Source organism: Ovis aries, chromosome 20 (genome assembly GCF_016772045.2).
Source record: "Ovis aries strain OAR_USU_Benz2616 breed Rambouillet chromosome 20, ARS-UI_Ramb_v3.0, whole genome shotgun sequence".
In the NCBI taxonomy this organism is placed as follows: Eukaryota; Metazoa; Chordata; class Mammalia; order Artiodactyla; family Bovidae; genus Ovis; species Ovis aries.
In genome coordinates, this window is record NC_056073.1 from 22,219,750 (window position 1) to 22,243,478 (window position 23,729).

The 23,729-nt window shown below is 35.9% G+C and overlaps 1 protein-coding gene across 5 annotated transcripts in view; it reads right to left on the bottom strand.

Annotated features, from left to right (window-relative positions):
* The window catches only part of CRISP1 (cysteine rich secretory protein 1), a 72,212-nt gene that overhangs the window by 20,115 nt on the left and 28,368 nt on the right, over nt 1-23,729 (bottom strand). The window contains exons 2-3 of one of the 5 annotated variants that reach the window (XM_060403694.1): nt 13,281-13,355; nt 8,129-8,206 (exon numbers count right to left, since the gene is read on the bottom strand). The exons of 1 other annotated variant lie outside the window; for it this stretch is intronic. In XM_060403694.1, coding sequence (XP_060259677.1) covers nt 8,129-8,192 — 64 coding nt within the window. In that variant the 5' untranslated portion in view covers nt 8,193-8,206; nt 13,281-13,355. Of the gene's footprint in view, nt 1-3,045; nt 3,219-8,128; nt 8,477-13,280; nt 13,356-23,729 lie in introns of those variants that run through there. 3 more of the 5 variants (XM_042236972.2, XM_042236971.2, XM_042236973.2) reach the window with 3 other exon arrangements.

Sequence of the window (23,729 nt, forward strand, 5' to 3'; positions counted from 1 at the left end):
GAACTGAAAACAACTTATAAAGAAGCTTATCATGACCTCTTGAGACTGTTTAGGGGATAGTCAGTGTCATCTGGGATTATTGTTACCTTAACATGTTGGGCTCCTCCAAAGAACTTTGGTTGATGTTAAGGGCAACTAAGCTAAAGGAACATACACATTTTTGAGCCTAAGTTTTGGCTTGAGTCTATGAATAAGTAGAATGTGTGCATTCAACTTAAAGCTCTTCAGAGATCAAGGTACCAGAAAAATAGGAGGCTACCTTTATTTAAGGTTCACATTTGGAGAAACAGTCAAAACAGAAAGATAAAGGTTAACAGTTGGGAATCAGTGGTATAGTAAGCATTTTAGAATGAAGATTGGATTCAGGTAATTATACATGTATTCTTGTTGGCCTGAAATTTTCTATGAATGTACTGATTTGAGGCTCTGGAGTAGCCCTTAGAGATAGAGTCAGATGCTTGGGTTAAGGGACTAGAAAGCAACAGGCATCAGGTGGGGATTTTGGCAAGCAGTGATTCTGGCAAAATGATCAATGTGCAGAAATAAATAGAACTGGAGAGCATGACTCAGAGGTTGAGCAGAGGTTGTAGGGTGGAAAAAATAAGTGGACCCAGGGTAAGAGACTCTGGGGACCCACTGAGACTTATCCACTGGAGAATTAATGCAGGAAAAGTTTCAGGACCAGGGCCAAACTCCAGGATGATCTAAATGATTCTCTATTGATTGGAGGTCTGAAAATCTTCGTATAAACTAGGCCATTTTAACTATGAAATTCCATTTCCTGTACTTAGGTAAAGGCAGCTTTTCTGAACAGAAGTATTACAGAAGCAGCTGACATATCACCTCACTAACTTTAGCTTCAGTCCCTACTTAACACAGTTATTTCATAAGCAATAGACAATTTTAAGCCCAAACTCTTAAACTCTCTTCTGATAATATTAGAAACTTGATACACTTTAAAAAATTAATTTTCCCTACATTTCTGTTTCAGTTTGTAGGTCTTATTAACAAATAAACAGAACTTGGCTATTTGTAACTTAATTTGGTAGGAGGAAAGATCAAAAATGAAGAAAAACACTAAGGATAACCAAGTCCTGCCCTCTGGCATGCCCTTGGGAATTCATTCTCATATATGGATTAAATTGCTAGACCATGTCCTACTCAGAAAGTACTTACAAGAACAGTCTCTTCCTTCCTTTAATCAAAGAGTTCATAAGAATGAACTCTACCAAATTAGGTCACCAGCCCTTTTTATCTTCTTTACCTCAGTGAATTTGTGAATTTAAAAATAATAACCACCACCAAAAGTAATATACATATAATAGTTTCAGCACTCAAGAAAGTGCCTAATTCTTTTGAGTAATTCCCAAGAGTAAGAATCATTCCAATTTCCGTAATTTAATCAACTTTATAACTTTACGTAGACAGAATATATATTGTTAGCATATAAACATTTTCACTTAATATTACGCCTATGACATTCATCCATGTTGCATGTAAAGAAGTTTATTTTTGCTAATAGCTGGGTAGTATGCAGGAATTAGAATTTATTTATTATTAATTAACATTTGGTTTGTTTTCAGTTTAGAGCTATTACAAATAAAATTTCTATGGACACTTTTCTGTATGCCTCCTGGTACATATTATTATTTACTTTTTGGGGACATAGAAGTGGAATTATTGGGTTATACAATATACATATGTTTTCCTTCATCAAGTACTATAAAATATTTTTCCAAAGGAGTTGTAGAAATATGTACTTTTATGCTTCTATCAGCTTCATATCCTCACCCATACATGGTATTCTTTTTTTAAAAAATACTCATTATGTGTATGTTTCATCATGGTTTTTAATTTGTATTTGTCTACTTACTAATGATATGGAACACATTTTTATATAATTGTCAGCCACTTCCATATTATCTTTTGTGAAGTGTCTGTCAAATTTTTCACTCTGTTATAATTAGGTTGACTGCATTTTTCTTATTGCTTTGTAAGAATTCTCTACATATTCTTGATATAAAATAGTTGTCAAATATGTGTGCTGTAAATCTTTTCTCTTAGTCTGGGAGATGAGTTGCCATTTCCTTCTCCAGGGGATCTTCCCAACCCAGGGCTTGAACCTGCATCTCTTTTGTCTTCTGCATCGGCAGGTGGATTCTTTACCACTGAGACAACTGGGAATCCCACTAGCGGCGCCACTCTAGATAAGTGGACCAGTGTAATACAATAGGATATGTAAACAGGATTGCATAAACTGTTCATGTGTTTTATGGTTTAACTGTTTCAAATCCATGCCTGTTTACTCCTAATGTAAAATCTGAAACTAGCCTGCCTTCAGTTATAAAAGAGCCCGAGGGCCACTGCCTTATGACGGGCTGGTTGCTTTGGAAGCAGTGTCACACAGTTCCTGAAATAAAAGATGCCTGCCTTGGCACTTTAAGATGTGTATAGCCACATGGTATTTGGCCCTACATGAAAATTAATTTCTTCTTAGTCTTGCTGCAAGAAGTTCTGGAGAATGATCTGAATAAGTAATATTACACTTGTATAGTATATCTAAGTTTATTAAAAGCATGGAAATAACTAATATTTAATTTTCTTTTCCCCAAAGTGGTTATACTGTTTTTTCTAAACTTTTTAATTGAAGTATAGCTAATTTACAATATGTTGATTTGTTTATACAGCAAAGTGATTCAGTTTTATATATATGTACATTCTTTTTATATTCTTTTCCATTATAGTTTATCACAGGATATTGAATATAGTTCCCTGTGCTAACAATAGGCTCTTGTTGTTTATTCATTCTGCAGGTACTAGTTTGCATCTTTTAACACCAAACTTCGTCTCTATAGCTCCCCCACTCCCCTTCCTCTTTAGCAATCACAAGTCTATCCTCCAACTAACATTTATATTATGATGAATGGTGTTAAGGCTGCACATAATCTCTTATTTAACATTATGAGGATGCTATTAAGCAGTCATGTATCATTAATCTCAGTTGTCAGATAATTAAACCGACACTTAAAGATATACAGAACTTACCCCAGTTCACACAGTTTGTCAGTGTTATGATGAGAACCAGATATTTGGCTGTACAGTATATTCTTGCCTTTACACAGTACTCCACATGAGAGATTTGCTCTATGAGGAAGTCAGCTCAGTGAAAATGTTTACAAGACAGTCAGAAATTTACAGTATACAAGCGGCATGAACATATAATACTCAGAACTAATCTAGAGCCTGTGAATACTACAAGTCACAATTGTGGATGTGTTTCTTGTTTGTAATCCAGATAACGTCACCTATGAACCTCACCAGTCTTAAACTGCCACATTTAAAACAAACTGCAGAGATTAGCTGCGTGATTTAGTGGGGCCACTATAGATAGCAGGACACGCAAAATGATCCCATGGCCCAGAAAAGAGAAGCAACTTATCGGCTTTCTTTGCATGCTTGCATGCTTGCATCTTAGTAAATAAATATTTAAGTATTTACTAAGATGTTAATATGTGCCATGCCTTCCTCTAGACATAAAGAAACCTAGAATAATCAAATACATAAACTGCTCTCAATCTCCTGAAGTTTGCAATCTATCACCTGGTATAAGGTACATACAATGCATTCATGGCAACTGCACTATAAATGCCAGACAATTTGAAATTCTGGGAATGAAAAGAGAAGCAATCAATTTTCCTAAGGAACATCTTGTACAACAGGAAAGCTGCCTACAATATGAGAACGTTCTAATAAAATTTTGTCTAATAAAAAATGTCCATGTCATTTGTCAGACATGGCATGGATTAACTGCCTTGAAATGTCTGGAAATATTAGATACTAAAGTACTAAATACTCCATATGAGCTAGATAAGGACAAATACATAAGACTTTCAAAGCAAAGAAGGACATTGCTACACAGACAGAAATTATATGTGAGTGTAGAAAATCACTCTGAAACCAGGTATAATCAGATGCTTTTGTTTTATTGTTCTGAAAACTTGGAAAATGTTTGTTTACTTGAGCATCTTGCCATTTATATTGAAGTCTCTATGTAGTATAATATAAATGGAAGTCTGTCTATATATTATACCCTTCCACTTATATTGGAAGTTTATTATCACTTTCTTCTTTGGAAGAAAAAAAACATTATTGTTTAATAAAAATATATTCTTTAGCTCTTTCCTGAACAAGTTCAGGTGAATATCTACAAGGGAACAAAGTAAGGGAGATAAGGTAGATAGTGTATAGTCTTGGATTATTTTGTGTTATGTGTTGAGGTAGGGGAAATGAAATAAACAAGAACAGGGATATGGAAGGCTCTTGAGACAGCATTCTCTGACTTTGCCAAAGAGTTGATAATGAATGCCTGGAAAACAGTTTGTGAGAAAGGATGACTAAATGTCAGTCAAAACTTGCTCACCTCTAGCCATAAGAATTTGTTGTTGTTTCTGGAGATGGATGTTAGTAAGCTGGAAACATGCCAAAGCTTATCTATAATTCTTCTAATATTTTGTAGACAGAGAAATCACATCTCTGAAGTAAAACTCACAAATTATTGAGCAATTTTTTTTCTTTCAGATGGTAAAAAGAAAAGCTGGAAAAAGAATTCTGTTACTTCATCAAACCAGCATGGTTTATAGATTGGAAATGTATGATTTGTCATTTATATCTTGCTACACTGCTGTTTAGAAGGAAGAGTGTTGATTCAACACCAAGTCAAGTGTTTATGGAAACTTAATTGCTTTGGTTTTATCTGTTGGTCCTGTCAACTCCTGGCATTGCTCTACCCAACACAATGCTGTCTGTATTTTTGTCACTGATGTCTTCATAAAGAGTTGCTATCCAGCTTAAAATATGGTTTTAAAAGAATTTGGGACGTGTTGGAAAGCACAGAATAACTTGATTTGCATATGAGTCCCATGTATGGATGCCAGTTGGCTGCTTCATTCACATCTTTCTTATTTTCATACATTGTCCTTTTTCTGTTTAAGCTTCTTAACATAGTATGAAATAATCTGCCATGACTTTTTTTTTCCTAAAACAGAAAATCGAGACACATTGGTCTAACATATGATATAAAAAAAATGATAGAACAGAATAGAATTGGATTTATCACAGAAAATCTTTGGGAGATAGATGAAGACTAATATGTTTATAAGCAAGTGCATCATGTTTATTAAAACATATGCATCTTAAAAAATTTTAAAACATCAATTATTTACTTAATGATTGGCTACCAAAATTTCAGAAAACACAATAATTTTAAAACAGATAAATATAATGAAACAAAAATAAAAATGCCATTTCTTCCTGACATATTTTTAGTGAGAGTGATATTTCTAGCTAATTCATAAACGGGTCATCAATACCATACAATGGATTCAATAATAACTTGAACAGACTAAAAAGGCCTTTTGCACAGAGGAATAAATCTGTGATGAAACACTGGACTGAAAAATCTGGAGTGTAGGTAACTCAGTTTAGTACTGCTCAGTTTGTTAGATGTGCCCACATTCATGAAATATATAATAAATGAACTACAAAACTATATATTTCATGGTTAGAAGAACATAACAGAAAAATTAGACTTGGTGTCCCATGTTTGGATTAGGTTAATGATTGATGTTCTCTGCTCAAGAAGCCTCCCTTTCTGTTCCAGTTCTTGAGCAGATAACATTTCCTTTTCTTTGATCATTCCTTTTGGGAAGTTAGTTGCACAGTTGTGTCCAACTCTTTGCGATCCCGTGGACTGGCCTCCTCAGCTCCTCTGTCTGTGGAATTCTCCAGGCAAGAGTACTGGAATGGGCTGCCATTCCTTTTTTATCTTCTTATAACTGTGCTTCTATCTGCTCTCACACAAAGCAAGACATGTTCCCTTTTATTAGAGCATTTACTTTAGAAAACTTGCAATTGTAAATTCTTTTTCTCCTCTTGACTGTGAAACCTTTAGAATCCAGGAATCTCCTTCTCGAATACCTTGGAACCATCCTTTGAAATGTAACCGTCAAGGAAAATAGAGCCACTGCCTATGGGTTCCTGTGGGAGGATAGATGCCCAATTTCAATCAGCAACAATTAGTAAACACATTGTTGTAAATTAGTAATCACATTGACGGACCTGCCCCCTCATGTCCTCCAGTACTTTTCCATTAGTTCACGCCGGCATTTAAAATCCTCTGTCTTTTAACAGAATCAAGTTCAATCTTTCTTTTCTCTTGCAATATAGTTTCGACTCTTACTGCAATAGTCTCGAATACAGTTTTCCTTGATATATTTTAGCAAATGTCAGGTGAAATTTTTCTTTTCCACTACATCTCTTATTATTCTCCATCAGTTCTTCTTTATTGTTTTATACTCCAGGTGAGAGTTTGTGAAGTCTTCATTTTAAGGAGACATCAGAGAATTGAATTAAGGTGAAGTCAAGAATGCATGGGGTTAGATTAACGTTGAAAATGTCATTATCTTCCTATGACAGCTTTCCTGGTGCTTCCCTGGAGCTTTCCTGGTGGTTCAGATAATAAAGAATCTGCCTTCAATGTAGGAGACCTGGATTCAATCCCTGAGTCAGGAAGATCCCCTGAAGAAGGGAATAGCTACCCACTCCAGTATTCTTACCTGGAGAATTCCATGGGCAGAGGAGCTTGGCAAGCTACAGCCTATGCAATCCCAAAGAGTTAAGAGTTGAGGTGGGAGGGGAGTTCAGGATGGGGAACAAGTGTATACCCATAGCGGATTCATGTTGATGTATGGCAAAACCAATACAATATTGTAAAGTAATTAACCTCCAATTAAAATAAATAAATTTTATATTTAAAAAAAAGTTGAACACGACTGAGCATCTAACACTTTCACTTTCCTACAGGAGCAGAATTTATCCCTCCCAACTTCAGACCTGACAACAGTCTAGGGAGAGAAAGATTTCTTTTATATTCAGCATTAAGAGGAGGCTTGCACTGGCAGAGTAAAAAAGGAAAAAGAACAAGAGGATACAATTATTTTCAAGGAATATTGGGTAGGAAATACTTAAGACAGCAGAAGAAAGATACAAGTCACTTAGAGAATCAGGAAAAAAAGAAAGAGAGATGTAGAGAAATTATAAAATGTTAAATTCAAAAATGCAAAAAAGAAACAAACTCCTTAAGCCTCCTGTAAGTAAATCCCTAAGTTTTGTATATTATTGGTGCACAAAATATTTGAATGCAGAGGTGGGCTCCCCAGCTTCTCAATAGTTAGTAGGAAGATTAATCTTTCTCTCTGGATGCGTATGTAGCCAGAGAAAATAACTCACCAGACTGGAGGTAGCATAACACATAACTCCTATTTACTTCCTCAGTTGCCTCTCTTTCATCAGTCTCCTTTAACCCTGGGAAATGGAGAACTATCCTACATGGGCTATATAGCATTAGTATTCAGTACTTCTAGATCTTAAATTTAGAATATGAATGAAAATATGGCCTCTAACGTCTAGAAGCAAATAATTTGTGACTTATTTTAAGTATTTAGATTCTCTGTTAGGATGAACAGTAGAAAAGCCTGAAGTAAATCTCTAATGTGCTATATTTCAATAATGTCGAATATTTGTGAAAGTACTGAATACACTAGCAAATCCAGAATTCCTCAACAATTTTATATAGCTTTGGGGATATATTTCATATTATTAGTTAACAAATCACTTCCCTCAAAAGGTGGTCCTACCTACTTCTTTGTTCTCACTTGCTTTCTTAAACATTTAGTCTTCATTTGGAAATCTCTGCATTTGTTTGTTGAGTAAATCATTTGATAGCTGCTTCTGGTAGGGGTGGATAAGATAGCACAATGAACATATTTGTATACTATGCAAAATCATTTTTTTTCTCCCTTTTAAAAAACCTGTAAACTGAATTGGCTCTTTTTACTTTATAATGACTTTCCTTGTTTGTTGGCTTTGATATCTTTTATTCTTATGCTCAAAATATTTGCTGATCTATGACTGTCAGCTTATATTTAAGAGTAAAACAACACTACAGACGCTCACTAGGAAGCTCAATCTGTGAGGGTAGAATTAGCAACTGGTAAACTTGACCATAGAGGAATCAAACATCAATGTAGCTTCTCTTTTAGAGACGACCCCAAGATACTCATGGATTTACCTGTTAGTTTGGTAAAGTGCACTGATGCGGAAGAGTCGTTACTGGGATTCTCAACCACAGGCATGGTTTTCTTTGCTTCTAAAGTGAATTCCAAAAGACAATGAAGTTTTAAAGCATATGACCCTTGTTTACTCTTTTCCCCTCCTCTCTTCTGATTCTGTGTTTTCATTTTTCTTTCTCATTCATCACAGCCACTAAGTGATTCCCCATTGGTGGGTGGAAGCAATAATTGATAATTCAGTTTTATCATCTGACCATTTGGTGTTCTTGGTTGATCAATGATATTAATCTGTCCTCCACTAGATGAGAGATGATGGAGAATCCAGTTTGTTAGTCATTTTCAATGATATTTCTGGTTGCCAGCTCCAAGAAGTAAATAAGTTTATGCCTGCTGGGAAGGAATGTGCAAGTCTTTTGTGTCTGTTTACTTGTGATTTGTGGCTGAGGTTGTAGAACTGAAGCTACAAGCTCTCATGCGTTCGTCTGCCTGGGAGCTAGTGTGTCTACAGTTAAGAAAAATCTGACTTTCCTTGTGTCAGTATGAAATGCTTTCCTACATCCAAAAATTACTAGTTAATCATTGTAAAAGGGATGTACACAGCTGTAGAAAGTTGTGCTATGTGGAAGACAAACGCATAGGACAATTAAGGAGATAACTGTATTCAGCCTCTTGTGATAGGGAAACAGGTGGAGATTGCCTGAAAGAAAAGGAGTCTAGAGTTTTATAGAGTCAAGTAAACAAAGGAATCATACACAAGTGTATGAGAGTCAGGAGGAAGGAGGGAAAGTGCAGTATTTCTGAATATGTAAGAGTAGGATAGTCCTTTGTGGCTAGTCTTTTCTTGGAATCAACATATGCTTGGGGATTTCTTGATAGTTGCTACTGTCCAGGAACACAGAATTCAGATACAGTTAATTTCTTCAAACGTTTGTGTTTGACTGTCAATTCTTATTTTTCCACCTTTCATGTTTTTCTCTTTACAAAGGATTTAGTTAATTTTGATTAAGAGTTACAATTACAGCACAGAGAACTCTACTTAATGCTCTGTAGTGACCTAATTGGGGAGGAAATCCAACAAAAATATGGGATATATGTATATGTATAGTTGATTCTGTCTTTGCTGGACAGCAGAAACTAACACAAAATTGTAAAGTAACATTTTTACTATTCTCCAATAAAAACTAACAAAAATAAACAAATGTTCTACACACAAAAATTAAACAATTTATAAACAGTGTTTCTTATTAGTTAGTTACAGACGTAGATCTTCCTTATGGATTGAAGAAATCCTACTTTTTAATTTTTATTTAAAAATTTATGTATTTATTAATTTTGGCTGTGCTAGGATTTTTCTCTAGTTGACATGAGCAGGAGCTACTCTCTAGTTGCAGTGTCTGGGCTTCTCACTGGGGTGCCTTCTCTTGTTGCAGAGCATGAGCTTGGGGCACACGGGTCCAGCAGTTGCAGCACCTGAATCTCAGTAGTTGTGATTCCCAGGCTCTAGAGCACAGGCTCAATAGTTGTAGCACATGGCCTTAGTTGCTCCGTGGTATGTGGGATCTTCCTGGATCAGGGATCGAACCCATATCTTCTGCACTGGCAGGTGGATTCTTTACCACTGAACCACCTGGGAAACCTTTAGATTTTATGGTTTTATCTTTTGTCTGTATCGCTCAACTTTCTGTTTTGTTTTGTTTCTAAAAAACACATTTTATTGCACTTAAGCTATAAGAAAATAAAATTTCTAAGTGAATCAAGCCATAGACACAATCCCTTTAAAGGTTGCTTTTTGTTTGTTTTCTTTTCTGCTGGAGGGGGATGGGCTGCATCTAAGAAGAGACAAGAATGAATCTACTTGAAGAAAGCTACTCTGGTTTTTTCCACATTTATTCTTCCTTTCATAATTAACTTTCTGTCTTAATCTGGTGCTATGATTTCTAAAAGGTAGGCATTTTTTTCTTTTCTGAGTTTGTTGGTCAGATTTTCATCCAACAAAAGGAAGTTTTAAAGGCAAACTTAGTCAAATAGGAAACAAAACATAGAAATCTGGGTTCCATTTTCAGTTCTGTTGCTCCATGTTGTGTGACTTAAATAGTTTTTAGTTGTTTCATCAAAATAGCATAGTCTGTGCCCTGCCAATCATCAATGTATCCTGAACAACTAAACCTTTCTGTGTCTTCATTTCCTTGTTTATAAATGGAGGTACTAATAAAACCTATTTTGGGAGGTTGTTATGATTGAATGAATTAATATCTGTTAAGCATTTAGATCAATGTCCCAGAACATAGTAACGTCTGTATTTTGTTAAATATATAAAAATTAATAAATCTGAAAAAATGAAAGAAAAAGTTTCAACTATTATTGCTAGTAAAGTCTATACAAGGAACAACAGTGACAGAGAAATACATCTGTATGTTATTTTTTTCCCAAGGAGAAATAGAATAATTTTTTCTTCAGGTATCAGTTTATTCTAGACTGTGAAATCACTGTTTTTCAAACTTTGCTGAGTCCCAGCTTGCATCTTTGTTTAAAGGATGAACGTCTTCCTCTATAGTAGAAAAGATTACTCTTTACCTTCTACAGAATGTGCCTAGATAAAATTCCTAGTCTTATCAGCATTATTTTTAATTATTAATAGTTCGTAAAAAAATGGCATTACTCTCTCTCTGTTTCTACAGAAGGTGGGCCTCTGATTATGATGGGATGCCTTGCTCTGGGCTATAAAACTACGTCCTGTTCCAAAGATAGGAGAAGTTTATTTCTCCTTTGGATAAAACCAGTTCACAAACACAGGTAGCATTTGGCTGCCTCCCAATCTTCTCCAACACTTTTTGTGTAGCTCACCCAGCCCTGAGAAATCCTACAGCCCTCATACTTAGTTCTGGTCTCTTCTCCAGGCAAATAACCTTTCCCTCTCCCTTGCAATAGTTTTTCAGTCAAAAGTCTGTCTTTACTAATTCTGGATTTGTTTTCTGTTTGACATAATAAGGTTATCATGATTTTCTCTCTTAAAATTTCTTTAAACATCTCAAATATAAAAATATGGAGGTTTTCCCTTGCCACCACCAAAGGGGAAAATAACCTTTTAATTTAAAGTTTATGGAAAGCTATTGAATTATCTGTTTGGGGGAAGATTAGAACTTAGAATTCTGATTCTGTATATAGATATCATTATGAGATATCTTCTTTTAATTTTTCCATATGTTTCATCTTTGCCTTGTGCTTCATTTCATACCCCTGAATCCAAAGCTCTTCTTATTTAATATCTTTAATTTATAAAATCTTCTATTTTCTGTTGGAAAGGAGTCATCTGCCCTTAGAGATAAAGGAGGGTACTGGAGAAGTGTTTCGGAGATTAACTCTTCTAAATACTTTTTTCCCCTCTAAGTCTTTATTGAATATATTATTATTCAATAAATAATATATTATTATTCAATAAACAGTATTGCTTCTGTTTTATGATTTGGGTTTTTGTTTATGAGATATGTGGGATCTCTGCTCCTCGACCAGGGATTGAACCCACATCCTCTGCATTGGAAGGTGAAGTTGTATCCACTGGACTACCAGATAAATTCCTCTTCCAAAGACTTAATTGATCTTTCTACATTTTATTTACAATCATTTCTATATATTTACCAAACAGGGTTAATGTTTCTAAAATTTCATATTTCTCGCTGATAGTAGTACACTACTGTTCTCATATTTGTTTGTTAATCAAATATATGATAAGCTTATGGTCAACACATTTGTGTTGCAAATATATATATACATTGCAAAAATCTCTAAGAGTTCATTTGCTTCTTTATAACTAGTAAAATATTTTAGTTCTTAAAAATAATTTTAGTATTTTTTAGTATTTTTTAAGCACCAACATCATCTAAACACGAAATGTTATTATACTTGTATCTGCATTTCTGCTGTAACAAACAAGACTGTTTCTCCCACAATTTAAGAAATCACTGATACTATGAAATTGTTATGTCTGAGAAGAAAGAAGAGTGAGCCCTATAGAGGTCTCACAAAGGGCTTCCCTATATCTAAAAGGAGAAATGACTAAGGAATTCCTCTCTTTAGGAGTGGGGGTGAAATGTGCTGTAATTTTAGCATTGCCAAGGAATAGTACAGATGGGAGGCAGAGATAGCCAGGCAGACGGTGCCAAAGCAAGAGCAGCAGCTGCCGGTGAGTGAGAGCTGAGCAGATGGCATGATAGCATGGGCCATGGTTGCCATCAGCAGTGAAAAGTATCAGTTCATATTAGAAGATTCTGGAACAGCTGTCCTGAACCTAGCACAATATAAAGTCATTAATTTCAATGGTTATTTGTTAGTGTGCCTGGTGTTGAGTATTAGGTAAAAACAGCCAATGGCTATTGATCAGAAGGATGCCTCTCTAAGGATACAGTCATTGATTCTTATTTTCAGTTATCTGATTGAGTAAAGCAAGTGCTATTCATTGTATATATACTTGGAGAGATAAGGACACTTAATATTTGTACCAGACAATGTTATTGATATTTGTGGCTGAGTTTTCAAGTACTATCAAAACACATAATTTCTTAATCCTTAAAACCAACTTTCCTTAAAGTATGAAAATCTCAAATATATAAGAAACACATGAAATATTGGCTAAAAAATGCAAATTCCTGGGTTCTTTCCCCAAATGGTTAAAACAGGAATTCTAAAAGAAAAGCCATAAATCTGTCACTAACTTCTCCAGGGATTCTTACGCACACTAAATTTAGAATCCCTATCTTTAAATATAGGGGATAATTAGAAAAATGAATATATAAGTAAGTATATAAAAGTATAGGTACAAGTGAAAGAAATTATTTGTCATTTGTATGTGAGAAGTCAGATGGTATAGTTTTGACTTTAAGTATGGCCAGATCCAGTTGCTCAAATGTTCTTTCTCCTTGAATTTCTCAGTTTCTCAGGTCTGCTTGTCTCTTCAGGAAGGTTTACCTTCCAAAGAATTTCTTTACTCACTCTTAAAAATGACTCTGTTCTGAACTAGCTAATGTTTCCATCCTAGAGAGCAATAAGCCCCAGGTCTGCAGGGAAATGTTATCATAGGTTTGCAAGTGAGTGACTGGTGGGATAAATGAATAGGAATCACTTGAGATATTGAATATAGCTTGACTTAATGCTTACCAGAAAAAGATGGTGGTGAAAAATCAACAGAAAGCAGATCAATCTTCTAGAATGCTACAAAATCTGAACTTTATTCTTGAGAAGAAAAAAATGAAGAGAGTTAATCAGGCAATTGACAGCTTCAGGTAATCATTTTAGAAATATCATCTTTATCACCCTTGTATCCTTAGGTATAAATATTGTTCAAAGATTCCCTGGAATTTTAACAACTCTTGAGAATGGAATTTCTCTTACAGCCCCATCTTACTACCTCAAAATGTGTCCTTAAAATTGACAAAAGGTTAAAAAACATTTTCTAAAGAATTTACTATGGGACTCAGAATTTATAATTCTGCAATATTACTTTTTGAACAAGTGTAGTAAAGTGTATTGTCACATCATAAAAGAAGGGATCAAAGAAAGAATGTTTTTCATATAAGGAATGTATAAATTTGTGCTATGCTAGCACACTTGATTGACCCAAGTCTCTGTAATACGAAAATGTCCCATCTTAAAATTGATTTTTCACTATGTCTTATTCTAACTCTTAGGAAAAAGTTAAAGATTAAAATATGCCAAAAGTCTTTGAATTTGTGACAATATAAGAAAATAGGTCTCCACTGTTGAGGGTCTACAACATATTAACACCTTAGCAAATGTCACTAAACTCTCAACCTTTTTACTTATTATTACCATTATGTCAGTAATGGCTAACTTTATCCTCCATTTCCTGATTTATCAAATGGATATAACACTACTAGCTCAGTTGGTAATGAATCTCTACCTGCAATGCAGGAGATCTGAATTAGATTTCTGGGTTGGGAAGATCCCCTGCAGAAGGAAATGGCAACCCACTCCAGTATTCTTGCCTGGAGAATTCCATGGACAGAGGAGCCTGGCAGGCTATATAGCCCATGGGGTTGCCAAGAGTCGGACATGACTTAGCGACTAAACCACCACCACCCATAGGATATCTGTGAGTATTAAATGAAATAAACACAAAGTAACAAGGCAATAATGTAGGCTCTGTTACATGTAAACTGGGCTTTCCTGTGGCTCAGTGGTAAAGAATCCACTTGCAGCACATGAGACAGCAGGATACTTGGGCTCAGTCCCTGGGAGGGGAAGATCCCCTGCAGGAGGGCATGGAAACCCACTTCAGTATTCTTGCCTGGAGAATCCCATGGACAGAGGAGGCTGGTGGGCTAAGGTCCATGGGATCATAAGCATCAGACAAGACTGAACGATTGGATATGCACGTACAACATGTAAACTCCTGCACTGCTGTGGTTTTGGGAGAAATATGAACAAGCTAGTAAATATCAATTACTAGTTTGTTTATACTTACTAGTTTGTTTATATTCTTTGACCAAGAAGTAACTGTTACCACGTTTGCTCACTGGAGATACTAACTGGTCTCACTTACTTCCGGGGGGCTGAGTAGTGATGGATTATTTGAACACCATTGTCATTCAAAGAAAGTCAATGAAATTATGTTTTGATTTCAAGAAAGGATTCTTATGATATAAATCTTAATTTTACCTCAAATATAAATATAATTATAGGGGTATTTAAGTTGAAGAGGAAAGGTCAATCTAATTTCCAGATGCTTTGTTATATAATTCCATCCTTTATAATATCTTCATTTTTTATAAGAATTCTTACTTTCTAAATGGTCCTCAAATTATAGGTCATTTTTTTTTCAGAAGAAGCAATTCTGATATTTATGTGTGTTTTTATTTTTACAGCTAACTATAAACTACTTGGCTTTTCACACAACATAGTGAGATTTTATATTTCTGGTTTTAAAATCCGAACAGTTGAACTGGCCAAATTAGAGGCCAGAAATTTCTGCCTCTTTTTCACTTTAAGAACTAGGTTTTATAGGTGTCTCATGTCTCATAATTAGCAAAAAGCCACTGGACCCCATTTTTTAAAATAGAGGGTCTAAGTAAAGAATAGCAAAATTGTCACTTTTGATTTTAATTTTAACCATTCTATGTAACACATCGTCATGCATGGGAATTTTTTCCTTTGCCTCTTACGTTGTGATTCTGAGCTTTTCTTTGCTCATGATTTCAAGAGCACATTATGAAACCATGGTTAATGTTTTGCAAATATGTACTCAACATGATTAAGAGCTCATTTTGCCAAGAATCTACCTACTTTGTTACTTTTTCTCAGTACATAAAAACCATAACTAAGGAAATGAGTTTTTTTTATTCTAAGAATTCCTTTAGGAAAAGCTTTTTTTCTGTCAGTGTTCATGAATACTTGCAAATATGCCAAAACTAACTCATGGGAGATTGCTGTTTGTCAAGATATTAGCTCCAAAATGGGTTATTGTCAGCATTTAGCAGATGTGAGGTGATGACACAGTGGCAAGGTCATATTCCCAACTAGACTTGGCATTCCTTTGAGTAATGAAAGCCAAGATATGTTAACTTTGACTTAGGATAGAATATGCCCCTAAAATTTCCTCTTACTAACACATTAGCAGTCAAGGCTTCTGTTCTCTTCTTAAGCCAATAAATATATCTAATCTTAAAGGTAAATAACCAAAGGAATGAACTATAATTAACAAAACTGCATCTTCAGAGGATTTACTTAACAAAGAGGAGCCAGCTGACTTGATGAGTGAAGTTTTTTCTAGACAGAAGGATACGAAACTTGTCATTTTATCAAATCCCGTTGTACTAGAGGATTTGTGCTATTCTCATGGCCAGTTAACCTTGAACTTGTTTCTACATATTTTACGCTTATAGATATATTAGCATGGTTCTAAGAAGTTTACTTATATTAGGGGAACTAATTCCAAAACACCTTTACTAAAATATGATATTTTTCTAGGTTTGCAAAGTGAATTCATCATTTAAAAATACTCATTAATTTTCTCTTCACACTGTAGATATTGATTTAAATAAAGTAAAAGGATTGAAACTAAAAAGTTTATATTTAATGAGTAGACAGTTTCAATTTGACAATGCCAATATATTTTTAAGAAAGCTATAAGAAAATACTACTTTTGTTGTTGTAATCAATTAAGCTTAAATCTGTCCAGAGGGATTTTCTTAGTTACCAACTTGGTAGCATGCTTTTCACTCTTTATTATAGGTCACTCAAAGAATATATTTACCATACATGGACCTAGATGGCAAGATGCGCTGTGCTGTGCTTACTCGCTCAGTCGTGCCTGGCTCTTTGTGACTCCATGTATATAGCCCACCAGGCTCCTCTGTCCATGGAGTTCCCTAGGCAAGAATACTATAGTGGGTTGCCATGCCCTCCAACAGGGGATCTTCCTGACCCAGGGATTGAACCCAGGTTTCCCACATTGCAGGCAGATTCTTTACTGTCTGAGCCACCAAGGAAGCCCAGATGGCAAGATGGAGACTCATTATTTTACCTTTAGTATTAAAGGGTGGCTCAGTTGGTGAAGAATCCGCCTGCCATGCAGGAGATGCAGGTCTGATATCTGGGTCAGGAAAATTCTATATGGGGAAGGGCAAGGCAACTCACTCAGGTACTCTTGAAACAACTGAGCATGCACGCAGGCACCTGTTTTTGTGGGTATACCTGCAATATAAATTTTTCACTCTTCCCTTTTGAATATGTAACAGCTTTGCAAAATATTTTGTGAGCAAATAGCTCAGTTCTTGAATTTTGATTGAAGGGATAGAGAAAAGGCATACGCTTTTAGAGTAATTTTTATGATTGTTTTTGTTGTTGTTTAGTCTCTAGGTCATATCCAACACTTTTTTACTCTATGGACTGTAGACCACCAGGCCCCTCTTTCCATGGGATTTCACAGGCAAGAATATTGCATTGGATTGCCATTTTCTTCACCAGGGGATCTTCAGTCTAGACACCAGCTCTTTGGTGGAAGTCAAAGGGCTATGCTTTCAACTAATAAATTAGAGATTGACATATAAATCAAAATATATAATATTGGAGATTTCTCAGGGGTACAGTGGTATAGAATCTGCCTGCCAATGCAGGAGACGTAAGAGACTCAAGTTCCATCCCTGGATTGGGAGGATTCCTTGGAGGAGGGAAAGGCAACTTGCTCCATTATTCTTGCCTGGAAAATTCCACGGACAGAAAAGACTGGAGGGCTACAGTCCATGGGGTGACAAAAAGTCAGACACGACTGAGCTACTAAGCACACATGGTTAATTCTATTCATTTCAATCACGGTGAATTTCTTCCACCAAATGAGATTTATTCTTTTACTGTAAAGCAAGTTTACACAGTACCTTAATATTTGTGTGTATGTGTATGTGTTAATCACTCAGTTGTGTCCAACTCTTTGCGATCCCATGGAATGTAGCCTGCCAGGCTCTCTGTCCACGGAATTCTTCAGGCAAGAATACTGGAGAGGGTAGCCATTCCCTTGCCCAGGGGATTTTCCTGACCCAGGGATGAAACCCAGATCTCCTACACTGCAGGTGGATTCTTTACCATCTGAGCCACCAGAGAAGTCCTGCTTTAATACTTAAATATATACTTAAATATTTTATCTTCAAGTAGTGATGTTGGTTGAGTATGTAAGCATCAACTTTTCATATTTCATGGATCTTATTTTACAAAAGGCTCTTGTTATTCTTTGATTTGGGTTTTTTCAAAATCAGTGTATTTCTCAAGTAACATTATTTTCCAGTAGAATGTTTGAAATTGGGTTACTACAAATGACACATTTGCATGTAATTTGAACTTTCCCCTCAGCGTGGCAACTAGAAGGGGAAGAAATGGTAGGATAATGAAATAGAAGAGATAGGAAATAGAAAGCAATAATATTCATTATGCTGCTGCTGCTGCTGCTAAGTCACTTAGGTCGTGTCTGACTCTGTGCTACCCCATAGACAACAGCCCACCAGGCTCCCCCGTCCCTGGGATTCTCCAGGCAAGAACACTGGAGTGGGTTGCCATTTCCTTTTCCAATGCATGACAGAATGTTCTTTAAACAAGATAAATAATGATTAAAAGAGTCAGTCTTATAATGTATTGAAAATAAATTCAGTGTGTCTCTCTAATTCTCCTCTTTCTCCTTTGAAACATCTCAACATAGTGGTCAACAAGAAACTATTGTCACCTCAATGATCTCTTATTTCTTACTATCCCAATGTCCTCCTTCAACTTAGAATGAGAACTAGCTTTCTGATGTGTGAAAGTTTGAGATAATGAAAGCAAGGAAGTTAAACTGATTTTGGATATGCAAGCCCTGATATTTTAAAGAAAAGAACAGACCTCTAAGAAAGATCATGGTTGAAAGTCTCAACACAAATCTCCTTTATAAAATCATGTTTCATTAGAAAATAAGCAAACAATGGAAAGGATAAAATTAGGAACAACCAGGAGAAATATTGACACAGAAAATCGCCATGGCATAATCTGTTAAAGTCACTCTTGGAAAGACATTGCTTTACACATGTGGAGTTTCTTGTTTTCTCTATAAGTGAGAAAATTAGTTTTAAAACTATCACCTATAATGTAATCATTTTCATGGGTTTCTCATTTGTTTAAGTTTGTATTCTTTTTCTTAAATTCTTTGTTCTTTCATATTTGTCATTGCATTTGAATATTATAAGAATGCATTTTAATTATTTAATTTAATAAATATTGATAGCATGCTAAGTCTCTTAGTCATATCTGACTCTTTGCAACGCTATGGACTGTAGCCTACCAGGCTCCTCTGTCCATGGGATTCTCCAGGCAAGAATACTGGATTGGGTTGCCATGCTCTCCTCCATGGGATATCCCAACCCAAGGATTGAACCTGCATTTCTTGGGTGTCCTGTGTTGGCAGGAGTGTTCTTTACTGGTAGTGCCACCTTGGAAGCCCAAATACTGATAGAGCTCCTACATATTGAAAGTTGATATACCAGGTTCAGGTGCCCTAAGGGATAGAAAATTCCCCAAAGATAGGATGCTGTGTAGATAAAAATAGCAGATGATTGGCCACAAATGTGACTTATTTTGAGTTCCCACAAAACTTAGCTATGCTCCATACAGAATGTGTGCATCCTCAGTCACTCAGTAGTGTCCAACTCTTTGTGATCCCATGGACTATAGGGAGCAAGGCTCCTCTGTCCATGGGATTTTTGAGATAAGAATACTGGAGGGGTTTCCATTTCCTCCTCTAGGGGATCTTCCCAACCAAGGATCAAACCAGCATTTTCTGTGTCTCTTGCAGTGGCAAGCAGATTCTTTACCACTGAGCCACTTGGAAGCCCTCCATACAGAGTAGATACCCCTAGATACTTGTTGGCTAAAGAAACAAATGGTTCAAATTTATTGCTATACATATTGCCACATTGTCATTGGAAAACTAGCATGGAAAATTTTCAGACTTTGGCACAACTGAACATTTGAATTGTATTACTATTATTACCGCTAATAAGATCAATATAAAAATATTAAAAATAAATGGATTTTTTTCCAATGGAGGGAAAAATTATTCCACCTGTTTCTGAAGAGCATATATATTTCCTCATTTGGTTTCTGCAATTATAAGTTAAATGAACTAGAAAGAAATTTGACTCACCCTACTTATTTTAAATTGCCACCCTACTTATTTAACTTATATACAGAGTACATCATGCAAAATGCCAGGCTGGATGAAGCACAACTTAGCCTCAAGATTGCTGGGAGAAATATCAATAACCTGAGATATGCAGATGACACTACACTTACGGCAGAAAGCAAAGAAGAACTAAAGAGCCTCTTGATGAAAGTAAAAGAGGAGAGTGAAAAAGTTGGCTTAAAGCTCAACATTCAGAAAACTAAGATTATGGCATCCAGTCCCATCACTTCATGAAAAATAGATGGGGAAACAGTGGAAACAGTGGCAGACTTTATTTTGGAGAGCTTCAAAATCACTGCAGATGGTAACTACAGCCATTACATTAAAAGACGCTTACTCCTTGGAAGAAAAGTGATGACCAACCTAGACAGCATATTAAGAAGCAGAGACATTACTTTGCCAACAAAGGTCCATCTAGTCAAACTATGATTTTTCCAGTAATCATGTATGGATGTGAAAGTTGGACTATAAAGAAAGCTGAGCACAGAATTGATGCTTTTGAACTGTGGTGTTGGAGAAAACTCCTGAGAGTCCCTTAGACTGCAAGGAGATCAAACCAGTCCATCCTAAAGAGATCAGTCCTGGGTGTTCATTGGAAGGACTGATGTTGAAGCTGAAACTCCAATACTTTGGCCACTTGATGTGAACAACTGACTCATTGGAAAACACCCCGATGCTGGGGAAGATTGAAGGCGGGAGGAGAAGGGGACAACAGAGGATGAGAGAGTTGGCTGGCATCACTGACTCAATGCACATGACTTTGAGTAAGCTCCAGGAGTTGGTGATGGGCAGGGAAGCCTGGCCTGCTGCAGTCCATAGGGTTGCAAAGAGTTGGACACAACTGAGTGACTGAACTGAACTGAGCTGAACTTATTCTAAATATTTATACTAAAATTTTAAGCTTATTTTTGTACTGAAGAAATAAAGTGCTTAAAAGTGATATTAGATTTTTAAAACTTCAAACTTTTGTGTCAAATATTAATTATAACATTTAAAATATTTTTATAGAGTATAATATTTCATGGGGTAAACAATTTTATAAAACATTTTATAGAATAAAGTATTTTATAAGACAAAGTCAACTGTGCTTTATCGCATTCTCAACATGTTTTTCGTTGGAGAATTATACACTCAGCAATCATATATTCAAGTCTCAGGATCTCTTAAACCCTGGTGGCTCAGACAGTAAACTGTCTGCCTACAATGTGACAGACCCGGGTTTGATCCCTGGGTCGGGAAGATCCTCTGGCGAAGGAAATATCAACCCACTCCAGTAATCTTGCCTGGAAAATCCCGTGGACGGAGGAAACTGGTAGTTTCCCCAATCCAGGGGGTCACAAAGAGTCCGACATGACTGAGCGACTGAACTTTCACTTTCACTTAAACTATGCTCATTGTATCTATCTATTGGTTAATTGATCAATCAATTGAAAGATTCCAATGAGCATGATTTGACACTTTAAATTTTATGTCCATAGATTAAATATATTAAAACTGCAAAATATCCTGTGTACCTGTCTTAAAATTTATATTCCAGGTTTCTCCACACTTGTATCTAAATGCTTTATGCTCAGGTAAATATCCTGCTGTTTGAGAGGTAGCATATTCTGTATTACTTCTAATCTTTGATTTCTATAGAAAACATAACTTACTATCAAACTGTTCAATGCTAGATAAACATTTATTTTTAAAAATCCTTTTTGGAAGCCTTCTGGCAAATACCTTAGAAAGAGTGTACATTAAATTATCATACTCAGAAATACAACATAACAGTTGAAATATTATTGGTACATATTTTAAAAGACATATTGATGGTCAAAAGAAGATTAACTCTTTCTGGGGAGCAGAATGGAATGTAAATGCCAGAAAAAGACCTTGCAGAAGCAAGTCTAAGACTCCACTACTGTAACTGATTCATAACATCACTGTGTTCAGCTCTCATGAGATGTAGCTGTTTCATTTGCTGTGAGGAAACAGAAAACTAGGTCTGCAATTGGAGGCTGGAAATATAATAACTTGGACTCTGGTTAGGATCTGGCAATAATATATGAGCAATACCCTCAACGAGGGTAGCTACAACCCTCCAACCATGAGCTGGGCCAAGTGACACCCTGATTTTCTAAACAGATAGGTTATATTTCCTCAAGACAACAGTACAAAATCAGAAATATAATACTTGGTTCTCATCTGAGAACCCTGGGGTCCTGGAAAAATAAATACAGAGAAATCAAATATGGAGGAGTAAGCATGGAAGGAAAATATCCAACCAGTCAAGAAATTCCTTCCCAAAATATGACTGCCATGAGAAAAATTAATTTAATGGAAGGATCTCAGTGAGCGATCACTTCTGAAGAAACATAAATAAAAGAATAATCTGGAAAGGAATGAACATAAACTGAATATTTTTTTCTAAAAAAATGACTAGCATTCTAAAAATAAACAGAAGGCTATGAAACAAAAACAGTTGGATATGAATCAAGAACTGTTGGATATGGAAAAAGAAAGCATTAGTAATCTCATAAACAAGAAAACTCAAATGTATTATCCCGAGCTTGTAGATGAAATTGTTTGCTCCTTTGAGATTGAATGAATGGAAGTGAACTTTGTCATGAGAGAATCTGAAATTTCACAGGGTTATTATCCACTAAACAACCTCAAATTAGATCCCACCAATAAAGCTTTAATTTTGCCTGGTAGAAAAAAATAAAGAGTTAAGATTCAACATCAAGCTTTCCTGAGTCAATGAAGTATCTTCCTCCTAAACCATATTAATAACCCCTAACCTAACAATACTTTGAAAAGCCCATGTTAGTTGAGTTGCCTGGTGAAAATCAGAGCTGGGAGGGGAAAAGAGCAGTATATATCTAAAGTATTTATTTAAAGCTGAGTAAACTGGTCATATATTAAGATTTCCTAAAACCCAAGATCTTACAGTCACCTACTTGAAAGAGCCACACATCTTAGGCTTCTGCTGAACTCTGACCATCATTTGCTACTTTCAGGGTCCTCCAAGCTCACTGGGCCACTACTATTTGATTTAGACACTGTTTCCGGTGAGGGGTAGGGTGGGGAAGTCATCTGTCAGATGACTACTGGAGTACTATTTTTACAATAAAAAATGTAATGATTGCAATAGCTTAAACGGTTTCAGAACATTTGCTAAATTATTTTATGCATACAGGACTCTACTTAATACTAAATAAGAGGAAATCATAGGTGCAGCCCATTTAGGCCCTCAGGGTCTGGACCGTGTGGTATGTTAGCAATGTTCAGCGAGCCAAGAAGCTGTCACCACCACGATTGCTGGTGCCAAGAGAGGCCTGAGCAGACTGCTCAGTGCTGGCACTCTTCTATTCCTGACAGAGATACTGATGATGACAAGGACACCACTGCTGTTGTTCTGGTCCTTGTCAGAACAAGAAATCACAAGTACGTATCCTTGAAACAGTGTCTCAGTATCTTCTAGGAACCAAATACAAAGCTCTCTTAGGGGATCAGAGACAGGCTGAAGGCTGCAGCTAAGCACTGTAGACACAATGCTTTAACTTCTGTGCTTCTTTCTTTTCTAATGGTAAATAAACACATGAGAATTTGAGAAGAGATTCATCCTTCTACCTAATTCCCCAAATTATAATTCCATCACTAAGTTATTTACATAGCAAATAAAAGATCAGATAGTCAGAGCTTAGGCAAGTATTCAATACTTATAGCCAATAAAAGAAAAAAAAAGTAAAGCATAATTAAGTCAGTTCAGTCACTCAGTCATGTCTGACTCTTTGTGACCCCATGAACTGCAGCATGCCAGGCCTCCCTGTCCATCACCAACTTCCGGAGTCTACCCAAACCAAACCCATGTCCATTGAGTCGGTGATGCCATCCAACCATCT